Raw genomic sequence first — 21,433 nt, forward strand, 5'->3', positions numbered from 1 at the left:
GTCACTGCTGCTGAAAACATCCCCACAGCATGATTCTGCCACCACCATGCTTCCTTCACCGTAGGGATGGTGCCAGGTTTCCTCCAGACCTGACACTTGGCATTCAGGCCAAAGAGTTGAATCTTGGTTCCATCACACCAGAAAATCTTGTTTCTCATAGTCCGAGTCCTTTAGGTGCCTTTTGGAAAACTCTAAGCAGGCTGTCATGTGCCTTTTACTGAGGAATGGCTTCTGTCTGGCCACACTACCATAAAGGTCTGATTGGTGGAGTGCTGCAGAGATGGTTGTCCTTCAGGAAGGTTCTCCCATCTCCACACAGGAACTCTGTCAGAGGGACCATTGGGTTCTTGGTAACCTCCCTGACCAAGGTCCTTCTCCCCCGATTGCTCAGTGAGGCCGGGCGGCCAGCTCTAGGAAGAGTCTTGGTCGTTCCAATCTTTTCCATTTAATGGAGGCAACAAACCTTCAATGGAGCATACATCTTTTAGTACCTTTCTCCAGTTCTGTGCCTCGACACAATCCTGTCTTGGAGCATTACGGACAATTCCTTTGTCCTCAGAGCTTGGTTTTTGCTCTGACATGCATAGTCAACTATAGGACCTTAAATAGACAGGTGTGTGCCATTCCAAATCATGTCCAATCAATTCAATGTACCAAAGGCAGACTCCAATCAAGGTGTATAAACATCAAGGATGATCAATAGAAACAGGATGCACCGGAGCTCAATTTCCAAGGCTCATAGCAAAAGGTCTGAATACTTACGTAAATATGGTGCTTGTAAAAATATTTTTTATACATTTGCCAACATTACTAAAAACCTGTTTTCACTTTGTCATTATGGGATATTGTGTGTAGATTGATGAGGGTGAAAAACATTTAATTTTAGAATAAGGCTGTAATGTAACAAAATGTGGAAAAAGTCAAGGGGTCTGAATACTTCACGAAAGCACTGTATATGAAGGTAAATAAATAGCGAACTGTTTAGGAGCAGTCATTTGTGCTTTGGCAAAAAATTGCTCTCGATTTAAATCAGTGGTATTCAAACCTTTTCAGCTAGAATTTCTACCAACCCCACCCACTCAAACAAATAGCGTAATCAGTCCACACTTAAAAATGTTGCATTAACGCTTATTTTCACTACATCAGGGATAGCGTAGAGAGACATTTAGGATTTCCAGCCTTCTTCATTGTGTAGGTAAACTTATTTGAAATCAAAACAGCATTTGAAGGGAACAACTGATGAACAGTAGGTGCTTCTCAGGGTTGCCACTAATCTTACAATCAGGGATGTGGGTTTCTGGTCTACCTGTATACAAATTAGACCCCCATTGCATTTCCCACGCGTCCCCACTAGGGTGCGACTTCAAATACCACTGATTTAAATAAAAAGGGAAGGCATGAGATATTTTAAATTTTTATTAGATTTGAGGGTTTCAACAATTCACTTTAGGCAAAGGATAGTTATTTAGTAATAATATTTAATGTTTTAGTTTACTGAAAGGAAAACACTGGGGGACAGGACCTAGGTAATGAACAATTGTGTATGCGTGTTACGGGATAGGGCTTAACTGTGGCGTAGGGTTGGTAAAAGGGGAGGGAAAAATCACATCGATACATATACTCATCATCCCATTGTTTTACAAAGACAGTCCCCAAACTCATTCCCACCCACCCATAGAATAGCAACAATTATAAAATAAATGATACTTGGGAGTATGAAAAAGAAGCAAATAAACAATAATAAAATATAATACGAATTGTACAGTATTCTCCGGTTGTTCCCATCGACCCTTTCCATTCCTGACACCTAAGTCCCATTAATGTTTTCCCATTTATATATATATAAATGCTCTCTCATTCCATTCTGATCCATTTCAACCTATTCAGCTAGTCAGTTTTGTAAAAAAAATTGTAATTTTTTTTGTAGAATTTAACCGAATGTTTGAAAAGATACCTCCAGTTACACTAAGTTATTAATCAATTTGGTAAGTCAAGTTTCATAACAGGAGTGACAATTGATTTCCTTTTTCAGATAAATTGCTTCTTAGAATGACTGGCCTGTCTTACCGGCCAATTTTACAGCTTCAGACCAAACATCTGTATGAAAAATAATCTTTACAGGGAACAAAGAAAAAAAAAAACATGGTACAGAACGAGACAGACTACTGTTTAACTGTGAATAATGACAGAAAACATAAAACATCAGTACTTTTGGTACACCACTCTTACTAGTATGCATTCATAATCCCAGCGCAAACACAGCTAACAAAAACTATACTGTGGTTGAAAGCATTTTAGAAGAGGTGCTACTCAAACACTCAGATCCAGAATACTCTCTCCCCTTTGGGGAAGCAAAGACCGGTGGATGGTGCTTTTGATGTGAGCCTTTAAAAGTCGTCTTTACAAACATCTCTGCTATATTAAGGATTGTATGGGATGTAAGCCTGTTGTCCACATCTTTAAAACTCGCTAGTTCTTGCTTGCTTTTTAGTTTAAAAAAATCCTACACTAGAAAATAATTAGTGGCTGTATTCAGTCACCACTGTTGTTCTCCCAGGCAGGCCCCCCTGGCCCTCTTTTTCCGCTGTCTTCTCAACAACCTCTCTTGGGGGCAAGTTCACTTTCAAGCCCCAGTTTCCACTACCTAACAGAGATTGACCCTGGCATGCGACGCTGTGCCTCTCCAGGAGAGATCCATTCCAGAAGCGGGAGCGGCATTTGGGACATGAGAACCGCCCTTGGGAAAGGTGACGTCCACGATGAACGAGGGCTTTCCGTAATGTCCGAGAACGCTTTCCGCAGACCGAGCACTTCAGACGGGCCTGGTGGCCGTTATTTCTTGGAGGATGCCTCACAGAACGATGGAGCAAAAGTTTGGCCTGACTGGCGAATGTGGTGCTGGGGCAGTACTGGCATGGAAAACGTTTTATGGGGACTTCCATAGATGACAGCCCACTGACTTTAACCACACCGCCGCACCATTGTCTAACTCTATACCCTCCTCTCATCCTCAGGAGCTGGGCGAGCAGTTTCTTTTGCTTAAGCTTCTCATGCATTATTCCCTTTTTCCGCTTCATCACTTTGAGTCTCCTGCTCGTGGCCTTATTCAAGGCAACCCCTACTAGTTGCCCCCCTCTCATGATACTTTGATATTCGACCCTCCTTTTTTTCTCTCTTTTTCTCTTGCCACCAACCCATCCTTCTTGGGACTGGAACTGAAAAGGGCGGTGTTGACCTTGGGAGGATTGGTTTGGCATGTAGGAGCCTGACGGATAAGTTAAGGGGTGGCCTGATTCAAAAAGAGGGATGTACTGATCTGCTTGAGAAGGATGTTGGGTTCCACCAGCTGGTGGGTTTGCCGACCCGGTGCGGCCCAATCCATGTTGCGATTGCCTGTGCCTGGACAAGCTGTTAGAATAAGCAAAGGCCTTCCCGCATACCTCACAGCAGAAATTCTTTTCACCCCTTATTCCACCACCATGGACAGTTTGTTGATGGGCTGTCAAGTGGAACTGATGGCGGAAGGATTTCCAGCACGTTGTGCATGTAAAGAGCTTCTGAGGGGGTTGAGGGGGCTGAGTGGATGAGCTGGACCCCTGAGACTTTTCTTGAGGGTACGGATAATAAGATTGAGAGTTTGCTTGATTTCCATCTAGACTAATAACCCCTCCATGGCCTTTAGCAATTTTTCCTCCTGGTGTACCATCCAATTCCACTTTTGTGTGTAATTTTCCATGTCTCACCAAGCTCTGAGCGTAAGCAAACTCTTTACCACAGAGGTCACATTTGTAGTTCTTCTGCCCAGAATGCACAGTGGAATGTTTAGTAAGATGGAAGTACTCCCGGAACTCTTTCCCACAAACATCACACCGGTGTGGCTTTTCACCTGTATGAACACGGTCATGCCGACGCAGGGTCTCACGTCTCCTGAACCCTTTACCACAAACTCCGCATGAATATGGCCGTTCTCCCTCTCCACGACTTCTTCTTTGTCGAACTATGATTCCATCAGGTCCTGGTTCTCTCTTCTGCCGAGGCTTGCGGGGCTTTTTCGGTTTAGCATTCATCATCTGCTGGCTTGGATGGGTTAAAGGGATGGTAGAGCCACTTCCTGATCTGTAAGTCTTGTCGATTTCAGATGTAGATGATGGACCACCTGGTGAGACTCCCATATTCCCAAAGCCAAGTCCTCCAAGCAAACCTCCAATGATGTCTCGTCGCTCCTCTCCTCGACTCTCGCCAGTACTTATCTCGCAGGATGCAGCGGCAGCTGCAGCAATGGCAGACATGGCACTGCTAGTGACCTCATCCTCAGAGTCATCCAATAGAGATGAAAGAGGAAGATGAGGTTGCTGTTGATGGAGATGGTGTTGCTGTTGACTTTGAGGGTGTGGGTGTAAGGTAGGAGCCAGTGGTGCCTTTCTAAGTGTCTGGCTTGACATCCCACTGCCATGGGAGCTCTCTCCAGAATAACAAGATGGGTTAGCCTGCTGTCGTCGGTAGTCATCGACACTGTAGGATGGCTGGTATGATGGCCGGTTCCTTGAATAATCTGTGCCAAATTTGCTCGCACCATCTCGTTGGTAATCCCCTGTACCACTGCCTCCAGCCTCCATTACAGTTTTGCTGCTACTCGCACTTGATGAGCTTTGATTTTCACCACTACCACTTGGTCTGGGCCGGGAATTCCTTCCAGGCTTTCCACAGGTGCCAGACGCAGCATGGTTTAGCAAAGAGGTGCTCTCTCGGAAGCAGCGACCACAAGCAGGGCATCGGAAAGGCTTATCATCATGGATTTTCTCATGCCTGGTGAGGGACTCACGGCGGTTGAAAGACCGTTGACAGACACCACATGCAAATGGACGAGCCCCTGAATGGATAACACCATGCTGGAGGAGGTGCCCCCTTTTCTTGAAACCCTTTCCACATTCGGTGCAACAGAATGTTTTGTCTTCGCTTGAAGTGTCTGGCTTGGCATCTTCAGAAGTCAAACCATGACTACGGAGATGCCTGCGAAGGCTTGTAAGATGACTGAAAGTCTTTCCACATTCACCACAGTGGTAGATGGCTTCAGGGTCAGGTTGACAAGGCATGGAGGCCATGGGATTTAGATTTTCAGGTTTAGGTAGCTGTGAATCATTAGCTACCAACACAGAGGCTGTGGATGAGGAAGGGGCTGAGGAGGAAGAGGAGACAGTTGAGGAGGACTGTTGTGTTGAAGAGAGAACTGATGAATGGTTACCACCAAGGCTGGTTATGGCTCCTCCCACAAGGCCCGGTTGAATGGTTGAATTTTGACTGTGTTCAGTGGAGCTGCTGTGGCAGTTACTACCACTGCTGTGACTGGTGCCATCTGCTTTTCTCTGAGGAAGGTAGCCAGCCATAGCCTTCTTTCTCCTGCTACCACCACTTCCACTGTCTCCTTTCCCTTCATCTTTCGAAAGTGATAAATGGAGAGGTAGAGGGAGGGGCATACCACTAGCCTCTTGTTGCATCAACGAAGCAAGCTGATTGGAGGAGAGAACTGGAATACCTTGGAAATCAAAGCCACCCAGAGATGACGGCTGAGGTGTTGGGTGAAGAGGATGGTGTGGGTGGGTATGGCTGTGAGAGTGAGATAAAGCATGGGGTGCCAATGGTTGCTGCTGCTGTTGAGGCTGGGGAGTGGAGTGACTATGACTGTGAGAGGAGTGAAGAGCTGGAGGTGGGGCAAGGGCTGAGCTCGAGTCACTAGCTCCTTGGCCCAAACCCAGGCCAAGATGATTATGACCCCCTTGTTGAACCAGAAACTGCTCCAGACTGCTGTTGGTCGGGACACCAGAAAGAAAGTACTGATTGGCAGCAAGCATGCAACTGAACTGCTGATGTAAGCTACGTGGATCAGACTGCCCAACGAGTGGTTGCCCTAGGGAGGAAACTGCACTGCCAGGGTTGTTAGAGGCGGACGATGAGGCTGATGGGGAGGGCGAGGAGGAGGATGGTCCAGGTGAGGCTTGGGGAACAGAGAGGCCAGGGTGTAAGGGTGGCGGTGCAGATGTAACTACTCCTCCAATAACGCCAGATCCTCCACTGCTACTACCCCCAAAGTCAAAACGTCCCATTCCAGAGTGCAGCTGCTCCTGAGCTAGCGCTGCTTCTGCAGGGTGAAACGGACGTAAGAATTGTGGGTATCCTGCAGCAGAGCTCCCACTAACACTACTGCTCATCTTGCTGGATTTCCGTGAACTGTGTGAGGATGAGGACTGGCTCTGGTGTGATATTGGTGGAGGTGGGGCACTCATTTTGGCAAATATAGATGACGAATCAGCAAAAGCATTACTTCTAGACCCCTGAAGAGACCCCAGACCAAGCCCAGATAGAAGAGCCCCTGACGACTCCCCCTGCTGTTGGTGCTGCTGCTGAAGCTGTTGCTGGTGCTGAAGTTGGACTTGCTGTTGGTGCTGGAACTGTCTTTCCAATCCAAGGCCTTTAAACTGGTGGGCTTGGTGTCCACTTAGCATATCTAGAATGTCCAAGGGGTACTTACTGAACTGGAACATCTCCCGCTCACTGAAGGGAGGTTGTTCCTGGGTCACTCGCCCTACTGTTGAACCACAACAATATCGCACCAATAATAATCAAATGATCAATAGCCACAACTACTGGAAGTAATGCTTCTTGAACAACTAGAATGACACGCTGCTACCAATGTCTATCCCCTCTTATACAAATTAATGCCTACCGCTTGCACGTTACAACAAGAAGAGCAGGCAAAGGTCCTTTTAAATAATAAGTTATTTTCCTAATTTGGAATACAATGTATAAAACACAAAGTATAAATAGTATGCAGTCTACGTAGTGTTTTTAGATTCCTTCTATAGTTGTAGTCTTTATTTTTCACCAAAAATGTGAAGCTGTCAGCATCCAGCTGGGGAGATGAAGGATGAACAGGTGTTTCACTTCTTTGTCTGCCTGTTGATGTCACGATCTCGAAGACTGGGGAAAAACAGAAATATGGATTAAGGTAAATAGCCCGGGAGCTTGATAGCACCTCATCCCCAGAGAATTTACCAAGCATAATTTCAAATTATTTTCAGCTCCCAGTGTTGGCATACATGACCACTTATCGCTAGACAAAAGTCTGTAAACTTAAGAATTGTCAAAATGTAAACAAACATTTGTGCCTTCAAAAGATTGATTATTTACAAGAACTGTTGTGTAGACCAAAACAGCCATCAACTCTGTTAAAGGTGCATTTGGTAATATAACCAACTGCAGGTACTAAAGGATTACAATCATTTACGTTATTGAAACACAAAAGGGCCTACTTTGAGGTCAGAATCAGACACTGATATGAAAGAGCAAAAAAACAGGACAAGGGCCCCAGAGAACCAAAGTTGCTTGTCCTTCCATTTGATTTCAATTACTTTTTGACCTCACCCCTTTTGATATGAACAAAGAGTTCTATACATATTTGCCTATGGTAGAAGCAGGGGTCACATTAGATTTTAGAAATCAGCATTTCAGGCCTCTCGAGTGGCGCAGCTGTCTAAGGCAGTGCAATGGAGTGGGGTTCAATCCCAGGCTATGAAACAGCCAGCCATGACCGGGAGCCCCATAGGACCGTGCTCAATTGGCCCAGCGTCGTTCGGGTTATTAACTTCTTCGATATAGGGGGCGCTCTTTTAATTTTTGGATAAAAAACGTTCCCGTTTTAAACAAGATATTTTGTCACGAAAAGATGCTTGACAATGCATATAATTGACAGCTTTGGAAAGAAAACAATCTGACGTTTCCAAAACTGCAAAGATATTATCTGTGAGTGCCACAGAACTGATGCTACAGGCGAAACCAAGATGAAATTTCAAACAGGAAATGGCCCAGATTCTGAAGGCGCTGTGTTCCAATGTCTCCTTATATGGCTGTGAATGCGCCAGGAATGAGCCTACACTTTCTGTCGTTTCCCCAAGGTGTTTGCAGCATTGTGACGTATTTGTAGACATATCATTAGAAGATTGACCATAAGAGACTACATTTACCAGGTGCCCGCTTGGTGTCCTCCGTCGGAATTATTGTTTAATCTCCAGCTGCGTGCATGTTTCCATTTTCTTCAGAGGAGAAACACAACTGCCATGAATGATTTATCATCGAATATATATGTGAAAAACACCTTGAGGATTGATTCTAAACAACGTTTGCCATGTTTCTGTCGATATTATGGAGTTCATTTGGAAAAATGTTTGGCGTTGTAATGACTGAATTTTTGTTTTTCTTTTCTTAGCCAAACATGAACAAAACGGAGCGATTTCTCCTACACAAATAATCTTTTGCTATCTAACAGATTCTCCTCATTGAAAACATCGAAGTTCTCCAAAGGTAAATGATTTTATTTGAATGCTTTTCTTGTTTTTGTGAAAATGTTGCCTGCTGAATGCTAGGCTAATGCTATGCTAGCTATCAATACCTCTTACACAAATGCTTGTGTAGCGATGGTTGAAAAGCATATTTAGAAAATCTGAGATGACAGTGTTGTTAACAAAAGGCTAAGCTTGTGAGTGAATATATTTCTTTCATTTCATTTGCTATTTTCATGAATAGTTAACGTTGCGTGATGCTAATGAGCTTGAGGCTATGATTACGCTCCCGGATACGGGATTGCTCAATGCTAGAGGTTAACAGAGGGTTTGGCCAGGGAAATTTCCTTGGGTCATTACGTTCTAGCGACTCTTTGTGGCGGGCCAGGCGACTTCAGTTGTCCCCTCCAACACATTGGTGCGGCTGGCTTCCGGGTTAAGCGAGCATTGTGTTAAGAAGCGGCTTGGCGGGACATCTTTCGGAGGACGCATGACTTGACCTTTGCCTCACTCGAGCCCATTGGGGAGATACAGCGATGAGACAAAATCGTAACTACCAATTGGATATCACGAAATCGGGGAGAAAGGGGGATTAAAATTACAAATGTTATTATATACAGCACCAGTCAAAAGTTTGGACACCTACTCATTCAAGGGTTTTGCTTAATTTTTTACCATGTTCTACATTGTAGAAAAATAAATACATTCAAACTATGAAATAACACATATGTAGTACCCCAAAAAAAAGTGTTAAACAAATCCAAATATTTCAGATTCTTCAAAGTAGCCACCATTTGCGTTGACAGCTTTACACACAATTTGGCAATCTCTTAACCAGCTTCATGAGGATGTCACCTGGAACGAATCTCAATCAACAGGTGTGCCTCGTTAAAAGTTAATTTGTGGAATTTCTTTCCTTCTTAATGCGTTTGAGCCAATCAGTTGTGTTGTGACAAGGTAGGGGTGGTATGCAGAAGATATCCCTATTTGGTAAAAGACCAAGTCCATGTTATAGCAAAAACAGCTCAAATAAGCAAAGAGGAACGACAGTCCATCATTACTTTTAAGACATGAAGGTCAGTCAATGCAGAACATTTCAAAAACTTTGAAAGTTTCTCCATGTGCAGTTGCAAAAACCATCAAGCACTATGATGAAACTAGCTCTCATGAGGACCGCCACAGGAAAGGAAGACACAGATTTAGCTCTGCTGCAGATAAGTTCATTAGCGTTAACCCCACCTCAGATTGCAGCCCAAAGAAACTCTGAGCTGAAGTAACAGACGAGGTCGACCGATTATGATTTTTCAATGCCGATACAAATTGGAGGACCAAAAAAAGCCGATAACGATTCAAATCGACCGATTTCTATATACATGCTCATTGTTCACATATGACAATTACAACAATATATTCTAACTTAATAGAATTTTTTTTTATTTTACCTTTATTTTACTAGGCAAGTCAGTTAAGAACAAATTCTTATTTTCAATGACGGCCTAGGAACAGTGGGTTAACTGCCTGTTCAGGGGCAGAACGACAGATTTGTACCGTGTCAGCTCGGTTTGAACTTGCAACCTTTTGGTTACTAGTCCAACGCTCTAACCACTAGGCTACCCTGCCGCCCCAGAATACATAAATAAAATCTATTTAGCCTCAAATAATGGAACAAACTCAATTTGATTTAATTAATGCAAAAACACAGTATTGGAGAAGAAAGTAAAAGTGCAATATATGCCATGTAAAAAAATCTAACGTTTAAATTCCTTGCTCAGAACATATGAAAGCTGGTGGTTCAATATTCCCAGTTCTTCAATATTCCAAGTTAAGAAGTTTTAGGTTGTAGTTATTATAGGAATTAAGACGCATTGACCATCTCTCTATACCATTTGTATTTCATACACCTTTGACTATTGTATGTTCTAATAGGCACTTTAGTATTGCAGCCTAATCTCAGGAGTTAATAGGCTTGAAGTCAAACAGCGCTGATTCAAGCATTGCTAAGAGCTGCTGGCAAACGCAGGAAAGTTTAAATGAATGCTTACAAGCCGACTGCTGCCTACCACCGCTCAGTCAGACAGCTCAATCAAATATCAAATCATAGGCTTAATTATAATATCATAAACACAGAAATACGAGCCTTTGGTCATTAATATGGTCAAATACGGAAACTATAATTTAGAAAAAACAAAACGTTTATTCTTTCAGTCAAATACGGAACCGTTCCGTATTTTATCTAATGGGTGGCATACATGAGTCTAAATATCGATGTTACATTGCGCAACCATCAATGTTGTCATAATTAAGTCAAATTCTGGCAAATTAGTTGGCAACAAGCCAGGCGGTCCAAACTGCTGCATATACCCCGACTCTGCGTGCAATGAACTACGCAATTTCCCTAGTTAATACTGCAAGTTAACATTAATTTATTTTAACTAAATATGCCGGTTTAAAAATATAGACCTCTGTGTATTGATTTTAAGAAAGGTACTGATGTTTATTGTTAGGTACATTCGTGCAACGATTGTGCTTTTTTCGCGAGTGTTCTTTTGTTAAATAAATCACCCGTTTGGCGAAGTTGAAGTTGGCTGTGATTCGATGATAACTTAACAGGCACAGCATTGATTATATGCAACGCAGGACAAAGCTAGTTAACCTAAGTATATCATCAACCATGTGCAGTTAACTAGTGATTATGTGAAGATTGATTGTTTTCTTACAAGATAAGTTTCATGCTAGCTAGCAACTTACCTGGCTCCTTGAAGCACCCACGTAACAGGTGTTCAGCCTGACACTCAGTTTCCTCATGGAACACAATGTAATCAGCCAGCATCTCCGTCCCAAAAAGTCGATTACCGATTGTTATGAAATCATCACTAATTAAATCAGGCCTTCATGGTAGAATTGCAGCAAAGAAACCACTACTAAAGAACACAAATAAGAAGAAGAGACTTGCTTGGGCCAAGAAACAAGCAAGGGACATTCGACTGGTGGAAATCTGCCCTTTGGTCTGATAAGTCCAAATTTGAGATTTTTGGTTACAACCACCGTGTCAGCATTCTGCAGCGATACGCCATCCCACCTGGTTTGCGCTTTGTGGGACTATCATTTGCTTTTCAACAGGACAATGACCCAAAACACACCTCCAGGCTGTGTAAGGCCTATTTGACCAAGGAGGGTGATTGAGTGCTGTATTAGATGACCTAGCATCCACAATCACCCGACCTTGGGATTAGTTGGACCGCAGAATGAAGGAAAAGCAGCAAACAAGTGCTCAGCATGTGGGAACTCCTTCAAGTCTGTTGGAAATAATTCCTCATGAAGCTGGTTGAGAGAATGCCAAGTGTGCAAACCTGTCAAGGCAAAGGGTGGCTATCTAAAATATATTGATTCTTTTGACTTTTTTGGATACTACATGATTCCATGTGTTATTTCATAGTTTTGATGTCGTCACTATTATTCTACAATGTAGAAAAAAAGTTTTTAAAAAAGCCCTGAATGAGTAGGTGTCAAACCTTTGACTGGTACCAATATATTTTCACACAATATGCATTTAAACCCACTTCACCTGCATTTTATAATTGAAAGTCATCAAAAGTCAGAGGCATGCAACTATAGTTTTACTTCACACAAAATAAATGAATGGTACCCATTAGATTGAAACTATTTGGCCTGCATTATGTCAAAAACATTATAATAGGCTAGAGCCCAATTGCACCCTTTGACTCATTTGTCAACCCACCGGGGAGCCAGGCCCAACCAATCAGAACAAATTCCCGACAAAGGGGTTTTATAACAGACAGAAAATTTTAATTTATTTAACTAGGCAAGTCAGTTAAGAATACATTCTTATTTACTATAACACCAACACCGGCCAAACCTGGCCGACTCTGGGCCAATTGTGCACCGCCCTGTGGGACTCCCAATCACGGCCAGTTGTGATACAGCCTGGATTCGAACCAGGGTGCTGTAGTGACACCTCCAGCACTGAGATGCAGTGCCTAAGATCGCTGCGTTACTCAGGAGCCAAGGGTATAAAAGCCAGATGTAGAGGTCATTGGCTGGTGTATTTACACATGGTCATGCTGTTTAATCGGCTTCTTGATATGCCACACCTGTCAAATCACAACAGCATGATCATTACACAGGTGCACCTTGTGTTGAGGACAATAAAAGCACACTTAATGTGCAGTTGTCACAACATAATGCCACAGATGTCTCAAGGGAGCGTGCAATTGGCCTCCCGACTGCAGGAATGTCCACCAGAGCTGTTGACAAAGAATTTTATGTTTATTTCTCTACCTTAAGCCGCCTCCACCGTTTCAGAGAATTTGGCAGTACATTCAACCAGCCTCACAACCGCAGACCACACATAACCACGACAGTCTAGGACCGCCACACCCGGCTTCTTCATATGCGGGATTGTCTGAGATCTGCCACACGGACAGTTGATTTAACAGTGGGTTTTTGCACAACCAAATAATTTCTGTGCAAACTGTCAGAAACTGTCTCAGGGAAGCTCATCCGCATGCTCATCATCCTCAGTGTCTTGACCTGACTGCAATTCTGACTCGGAACCAACTTCAGTGGGCAAATGCTCACCTTCAACAGCCACTAAAATGCTGGAGAAGTGTACTCCTCACGGATGAATGGCGGTTTCAACTGTACCATGCAGATAGCAAACATGTATGCATCGTGTTCACGTCGTGGGCGAGCGGTTTGCTTATGTCAACGTTGTGAACAGAGTGCCCCATGGTGCCGGTGGGTTTATGGTACAGGCAGGCATAAACTACGGGCAACAAACAACTAATTTATTGGTGGCAATTTGCATGCGCAGAGATACCGTGACGAGATTGAGGCCCATTGTCGTGTCATTCATTCGCCTCCATCACTTCATGTTTCGGCATGATAATGCACTGCAAGGATCTGTACACAATTCCTGGAATTGAAAATATCCCAGTTCATCTATTGTCTGCATATTCACCAGACATGTCACCCATTGAGCATGTTCGGGATGCTCTGGGTCAACGTGTACGACAGCGCATTCCAGTTCCCGCCAATATCCAGCAACTTCGCAAAGCCATTGAAGAGGAATGGGACAACATTCCACAGGCCAAAATCAACAGCCTGATCAACTCTATGCAAAGGAGATGTGCCGCGCTGCATGAGGCAAATGGTGGTCACACCAGATACTGACTGATTTTCTGATACAAGCCCCATTTTTATGTATTTAAGGTATCCTGACCAACAGAAGCATATCTGTATTCCCAGTCATAGGAAATCTATAGATTAAGGCCCAATAAATATATTTCAATTGACTGACTTCCTCATGAGTTGTAACTCAGTAAAATCTTTGAAATTTGTGTGTGTTGCGTTTATATTTCTGTTCAGTCTATTTTGCAGATATGAAAGATTCACCAATAATTGTTGATAGACGTCGACCAATCATGATTTTTCAGCGCCGATACCAATTATTGGAGGACCAAAAAAGCCGATTCCGATTAATCAGCCGATTAAAAAAAACATGCATTTGTAATATTGACAATTACAATGAACACTTATTTTAACTAAATATAATACATCAATAAAATCAATTTTGCTTCATAAATAATGAAACATGTTCAATTTGGTTTAAATAATGCAAAAACAAAGTGTTGGAGAAGAAAGTGAAAGTGCAATATGTGCCATGTAAGAAAGCTAACGTTTAAGTGCCTTGCTCAGAACATTTGAAAGCTGGTGGTTCCTTTTAACACGAGTCTTCAATATTCCCAGGTAAGAAGTTTTAAGTTGTAGTTATTATAGGAATTATATGACTATTTCTCTCTATAAGATTTGTATTGTCCCTCTCCTCGCTCCTACCTGGACTCGAACCAGGAACACATCGACAACAGCCACCCTCGAAGCAGCGTTACCCATGCAGAGCAAGGGGAACAACTACTCCAAGTCTCAGAGCCAAATGACGTTTGAAACGCTATTAGCGCGCACCCCGCTAACTAGCGAGCCATTTCACATCGGTTACACCAGCCTAATCTCGGGAGTTGATAGGCTTGAAGTCATAAACAGCACAATGCTTGAAGCACTGCGAAGAGCTGCATTCAAATGCAGGAAAGTTTGAATGAATGCTTACAAGCCTGCTGGTACCTACCATCGCCCAGTCAGACTGCTCTATCAAATCATAGACCTAATTATAACATAACACACAGAAATACGAACCTTAGGTCATTAATATGGCCGAATCCGGAAACTATCATCTCGAAAACAAAACATTTATTCTTTCAGTGAAATACTGAACCGTTCCGTATTTTATCGATCAGGTGGCTAAATATTCCTGTTACATTGCACAACCTTCAATGTTATGACATAATTACGTAAAATTCTGGCAAATTAGTTCGCAATGAGCCAGGCGGCCCAAACTGTTGCATATACCCAAACTCTGCGTGCAATGAACGCAAGTAACAATTTCACCTGGTTAATATTTCCTGCCAACCTGGATTTCTTTTAGCTAAATACGCAGGTTTAAAAATATATACTTCTGTGTATTGATTTTAAGAAAGGCATTGATGTTTATGGTCAGGTACAGTCGTGCAACGATTGTGCTTTTTTCACAAATGCGCTTTTGTTAAATCATCCCCCGTTTTGGCGAAGTTGGCTGTCTTTGTGAAGAAATAGTCTTCACACAGTTCGCAACGAGCAAGGCGGCACAAACTGCTGCATATACCCTGATTCGGTTGCAAGAGAAGTGACACCATTTCCCTAGTTAAAAGAAATTCATGTTAGCGGGCAATATTAAATAAATATGAAGGTTTAAAAATATATACTTGTGTATTGATTTTAAGAAAGGCATTGATGTTTATGGTTAGGTACACGGAGCAACGAGTCCTTTTTTGCGAATGCGCACCGCATTGACTATATGCAACGCAGGACACGCTAGATAAACTAGCAATATCATCAACCATGTGTAGTTAACTAGTGATCATGATTGATTGTTTTTTATAAGATAAGTTTAATGCTAGCTAACTTGGCTTCTTACTAACTTAACTGCTAACTTAGCTTGGCTTCTTACTGCATTTGCGTAACAGGCAGGCTCCTCGTGGAGTGCAATGGAGTCCCAAATGTAAGAGGTCTCCCCTGGTGTTTATATGTTTGTAGAAATCCATTCAGGTGTATTTTGTGACTTTTGGCAAATGCGTTCGAATGATCTAAAGTGTGTGTCAAATGGCTTATTTGCATAAAGGCCTATTGTAGCTCAGATTGGCTATGGCGCAATGGTCTCCTGGACGAGACAGATGTTTTTATTACGTAGGTTTTATTTACCGCAGTGTCTTAATTGTGCAAACACACAGCCGCTTTCACACTATATATTGCTATAGATTTTCACAAATGCTTGATGATACATCATTCCCAAATATCCGTAGAATTTATGAAAACGTGAAAATGAAAAGTTGACCAAGACTCTATTTTGTTGCTCCCTGCCTATAGACAGAGACTAAAACAGGAAGCTCCGCGCTCAGGACTGTTCAACACTGGTCAGACCAATCTGATTCCATGCTTCAAGAATGCATCGACCACATGGATTGGGATATGTTCCACATTGCATCAAACAACAAAGATGAATACACTGATTCTATGAGCGAGTTTATTAGCAAGTGCATCGGCGATGTACCCACAGCAACTATTAAAACATTCCCAAACCAGAAACCTTGGATTGATGGCAGCATTCGCACGAAACTGAAAGTGCGAACCACTGCTTTTAACCAGGGAAAGGTGACCGGAAACATGACCGAATACAAACAGTGCAGCTATTCCCTCCGCTAGGGAATCAAACAAGCTAAGTGTCAGTATTGAGAAAGTAGAGTCGCAATTCAATAGCTCAGACACGAGGTATGTGGCAGGGTTTACAGTCAATCACGGACTACAAAAAGAAAACCAGCCCCGTCACGGACTACGATGTCTTGCTCCCAGACAGACTAAACAACTTCTTTGCTCGCTTTGAGGACAATACAGTGCCACTGACATTGCCCGCTACCAAAACCTGCAGACGTGTTAACCCTCGCAAGGCTGCAGGCCCAGACGGCATGCCCAGCCGCGTCCTCAGAGCATGAGCAGACCAGCTGGCTGGTGTGTTTATGGACATATTCAATCAATCCTTATCTCAATCTACTGTTCCCACATGCTTCAAGAGGGCCACCATTGTTCCTGTTCCCAAGAAAGCGAAGGTAACTAAGCTAAACGACTACCGCCCCGCAGCACTCACTTCCGTCATCATGAAGTGCTTTGAGAGACTAGTCAAGGACCATATCACCTCCACCCTACATGACACCCTAGACCCACTCCAAATTGCTTACCGCCCAATAGGTCCACAGACGACGCAATTACAACCACACTGCACACTGCTTTAACCCAACTGGACAAGAGGAATACCTATGTGAGAATGCTGTTCGACTACAGCTCAGCATTTAACACCATAGTGCCCTCCAAGCTCGTCATCAAGATCGAGACCTTGGGTCTCGACCCCGCCCTGTGCAACTGGGTACTGGACTTCCTGACGGGCAACCCCCAGGTGGTGAGGGGAGGTAACATCTCCACCCCACTGATCCTCAACACTGGGGCCCCACAAGGGTGCGTTCTGAGCCCTCTCCTGTACTCCCTATTTACCCCAGACTGCGTGGCCATGCACGCCTCCGACTCAATCATCAAGTTTGCAGACGATACTACAGTGGTAGGCTTCATTACCAACAACGACGAGACGGGGCGATGGCCCTCGGAGTGTGGTGTCAGGAAAATAACCTCACACTCAACGCCAACAAAACGAAGACATGTCTCATTGTAGAGTGGGATATGAAAAATGGGTCAAATTTGAGCACCACGGCCTCCCAAAAAAATGCTTGACTATGCATATAATTGATAGCTCTGGAAAGAAAACACTGAAGTTTCCAGAACTGCAAAGATATTGTCTGTGAGTGCCCCAGAACAGAAGCTACACGCAAAACCAGGATTAAATGCAACCAGGAAATTAGCAGGATTTTTGAGGCTCTGTTTTTCATTGTCTCCTTATATGGCTGTGAATGCGACAGGAATGAGCCTGCCCTATCTATCGTTTCCCCAAGGTGTCTGCAGCATTGTGACGTATTTGTAGGCATATCATTGGAAGATTGACCATAAGAGACTACATTTGCCAGGTGTCCGCCCGGTGTCCTCCGTCGAAATTGGTGCGTCATTTTCAGCTGCTGGTATTTTTCCATGGGATTCTGAGACGAAAGCAGGCTTCCACGAACGGCATATAAATGAAGAGATATGTGAAAAACACCTTGAGGATTGATTCTAAACAACGTTTGCCATGTTTCGGTCGATATTATGGAGTTAATTTGGAAAAAGTTTGACGTTTTGGTGACTGAATTTTCGGTTCGTTTCGGTAGCCAAATGTGATGTACAAAATGGAGCGATTTCTCCTACACAAAGATTCTTTCATGAAAAACTGAACATTTGCTATGTAACTGAGAGTCTCCTCATTGAAAACATCCGAACTTCTTCAAAGGTAAATGATTTTATTTATTTGGTTTTCTGTTTTTTGTGAAAATGTTGCGTGCTAAATGCTACGCTAAATGCTAAGCTAGCTATCAATACTCTTACACAAATGCTTGATTTGCTATGACAGTGTTGTTAAGAAAAGGCTAAGCTTGAGAGCAGGCATATTATTTTAATTTCATTTGCGATTTTCAGAAATCGTTAACGTTGCGTTATGCTAATGAGCCTGAGGCTGTATTCACGATCCCGGATCCGGGATGGGTAGTATCAACAGGTTAAGGGCACTGTACTGCAGCGCCAGCTGTGCCATCAGAGGCTCTGTCGTAACCGTCCGCGACCGGGAGGTCCATGGGGCGACGCACAATTGGCATAGCGTCGTCCGGGTTAGGGAGGGCTTGGTCGGTAGGGATGTCCTTGTCTCATCGCACACCAGCGACTCCTGTGGCAGGGCGGGCGCAGTGCGCGCTAACCAAGGTGGCCAGGTGCACGGTGTTTCCTCCGACACATTGGTGCGGCTGGCTTTCGGGTTGGATATTAAGAAGCAGTGCGGCTAGGTTGGGTTGTGTATCGGAGGACGCATGACTTTTAACCCTCGTCTCTCCCGAGCCCGTACGGGAGTTGTAGCGATGAGACAAGATAGTAGCTACTAAAACAATTGGACACCACGAAATTGGGGAGAAAAGGGGGTAAAAAGAAATTCCAAAAATACCGGCCAGCTATTAGGTCAGCCAATCATACGTTTCTCATGCACCTCAGGTTTGCTTTGGAAAGAAGTGAATTTAAAGTGTGAAGTTAATTATGTGCAAGAGAACTCACACTAAGCCAGTGTTTTTCAATTCTGGTCCTTGGGGCCCACAGAGGGGACACATCTTTGTTCTAGCCCATCACTAATTCAATTAACCACCAAGCCATTGATTAGCCTAGTTGATCTAGGGGCAAAGCCAACTATAAATATATTCAGGGGAAACACCAGTGTGTGGTTAAAATAATCTTTCATCTACTTTACCTTTTTCCAGGTGACTTTCCTGACTTGGTTAGAGACATGGGTAATTGGAGGAATGCCACAGGTACATACCCAACTCACATAGAATATTCATAGGCTATATAGTAACACCAGCGGCGTGTTTAGCAGGACGCAATGTTTTTGGAACAGTGAGATAGAAATGTGCTATGTTGAACCGACGTGAAATAAGGAATCACGTCAGCTCTATTCATGGAATTTCAATATGCAATGTTCAAGACCATTTTGCAACTGAACATGGGCCTGGGCTACACCTAAACCTTCAGTGTTTTAAAGTAAATCTCACAGGAACCCCAGTGTAAAACGTCTGCTAGAGTACAACAATGAATTCACTGCGTCAGTCCCCATAACAATAGACACAAAAACAGTGTACTGTCTTGTGGATAATTTTCAATTATATTTCTTAAAGGGCGATAAGGTCACCCAACCTATTGCTACCAAACAAGTTAGGTATTATAATAGCCAAGAAAATACAATGATGACACATAACAGAAGTTGGTACAATTGACTTATAATAACCAAACAAGTAGCCTACTCCATAGATTATTTGTATTGTCAAATGAACCTTTATAAACAAATGTAGGCCATTTACTCCAAATAAAGCCTAAAATATTCATGTTGTTCTCATGGAATGACATTCCCTGAGCACTATAGTAAGGCTGGGCCTATATCATAGACATTAAGTGTTACCAGCAACGTTATGTATGGGTCGAATATTCTGTTCTCGATGGTTTACTCTTTTTCGGGAGGGCACTTCGATAGAATGCACAAATTGCAGATGTAGGCTATGCGCTAAAGCCTCAAAGGCAAAGAAAATTAAATGTACCGAGTTATGAAATTCTCTACGATAAACTTTGAAGTCTGAAGTACCAAGAAAGCAATCAAATAGGCCTAAACAGAACGCAGTCAAATTAACGTTTATTGGTCGCGTACACAGATTTGCAGGTGTTATAGCAGGTGCAGCGAAATGCTTATGTTAATAGCTCCAACATTGCAGTAGAATGTCCCGCAAACGCAACCCAACTAAAAACATAACAAAAAGTAGATATATTAGCGAGAATCCAGAATATAAATACGTGCCATAACTCGTGCAAAGTTTAGCAAAAAAAGCGATTGGCATGCACAGCTTTTCATGATAACATTACTGTGCATCATTATTCAAAGCAAAACTAAGGGTAGGTAAACACGGCCATGTCTAAACCTGTACCTGATATGTGCTAATTTCTTACTGTTGAGATATTTTCAAACATAAGAGAATGATGGGGTTTCACACGTTTTTAGGTCAATACAATCCTTTGTAAATTATCAGTGATGCTCCCAGTATTTCCTAATAATTCCTGCTGGCCTGTGAAAACCTTGTTTGCCCCACTACAACGTTGTAACGTAGCTACCATTCTAAAATATATATTTTAAAATATCTTACCAACAGGTTGGGTGGGATGTATATGGGCTGGAGACTGGTGTATCGCTTTCTTCTTGATTGAAGATCAAAAAGGGGGAACAGGTAGAAACTAATGGGTCTACTTCCATTGATCTTCATGTAGGCAGCTAACTAGACTAACTTGGGGGGGGGGGGAATACAGGTGGTGGCAAAAATGTGCACAGTTCGTCATTCGCCAACTAACGTTACCTTGTTTTGTTTTTTTTTATAGGCGGCTGCCTACAGTTTTCAACCAAAGTAACAAGAAAAAGTTATTTGAATTTGAATAAAGGAGTCTTTCAGTCATGTCGTTGTTAGCTAGCTAGCTAATAAATTAGAATCTCGTATGAACGCCTGGTTGCATAGGTAGCCGATGCTAAGCTAACCTAGCCACAAAGATAATATCTAGGTTGATAGCTGTCGTTTTAGCTAACATTATATCTAGCATTTGAATTCCTTGCCAGAATGGTTAAAGAAAAAAATATACCATAAAAAGGGCGCGGGAAATGCCGTGATAACTACAACGGCCTCTTTTTTTAATGTCAGATAGCCATTTTACTTCATCCAGGGAAAAATATTTTCAAAGGCCTGCCTCTCCATCGGCCCAGGAGGGCTATTTTCGACTCGTTGTTAACAAAAACTATTTCCGCTGGGTTGGCCTGCTAATTCAGATATGTCTCTTATTTGAAGCAGATGCTTGAATCGTTAACTCTTCAAAATGAGCCTTTCTGGAGTTTTTGTCGTATTTTCATTATTTTTCTTCGGTCAAATATTTTCCGCCCCGTGTCAATTTTATGTGTCCCCGTCTAGGGGCTTCGGCTGCTAATGTTCTTCTCCTTAAAATGGTAGCTTCCGGTCTGTATTCTATTTCCGGGTAGTGTCACAGGTTAAGAAGTCCGACCAGCTGTATCTGGTTTGTGCGTGTGCGTGTATAACCCAACCAATCTTTGTATGGCCATTGCATGGCATTGACAAATACATAATTCAATGCATTTATTTGGTTGAAATATGCATTAGAAAACAGCAACGTTATTATATTCAAATACATTTTTAGTCTAGGAATTTTTTAAAGGAAATATTGCCAGATTAGTTTCCATGTGTGCTCATGCTGACATCATTCATACTGAATCCACAAGG

At 42.9% G+C, this 21,433-nt stretch overlaps 1 protein-coding gene across 1 annotated transcript; it reads right to left on the reverse strand.

The window, feature by feature from the left end:
• Positions 1–1,401: 1,401 nt before the first annotated feature.
• LOC135550015 (zinc finger protein 865-like) lies at positions 1,402–21,150 on the reverse strand. The gene is made up of 2 exons (XM_064980442.1): positions 20,300–21,150; positions 1,402–6,975 (listed from the first exon to the last, which is right to left on the reverse strand). Exon 2 carries the CDS (start codon positions 6,537–6,539, stop codon positions 2,520–2,522), a length of 4,020 nt encoding a protein of 1,339 aa, XP_064836514.1. The 5' UTR covers positions 6,540–6,975; positions 20,300–21,150; the 3' UTR covers positions 1,402–2,519.
• Between the last annotated feature and the right edge of the window lie 283 nt (positions 21,151–21,433).

The sequence above is a fragment of the Oncorhynchus masou genome, chromosome 12, assembly GCF_036934945.1.
Source record: "Oncorhynchus masou masou isolate Uvic2021 chromosome 12, UVic_Omas_1.1, whole genome shotgun sequence".
In the NCBI taxonomy this organism is placed as follows: Eukaryota; Metazoa; Chordata; class Actinopteri; order Salmoniformes; family Salmonidae; genus Oncorhynchus; species Oncorhynchus masou.

Coding starts and splice junctions, on each gene's coding strand:
- LOC135550015 (XM_064980442.1), bottom strand. CDS start 6,539: ATGTTCCAGTTCAGTAAGTACCCCTTGGACATTCTAGATATGCTAAGT.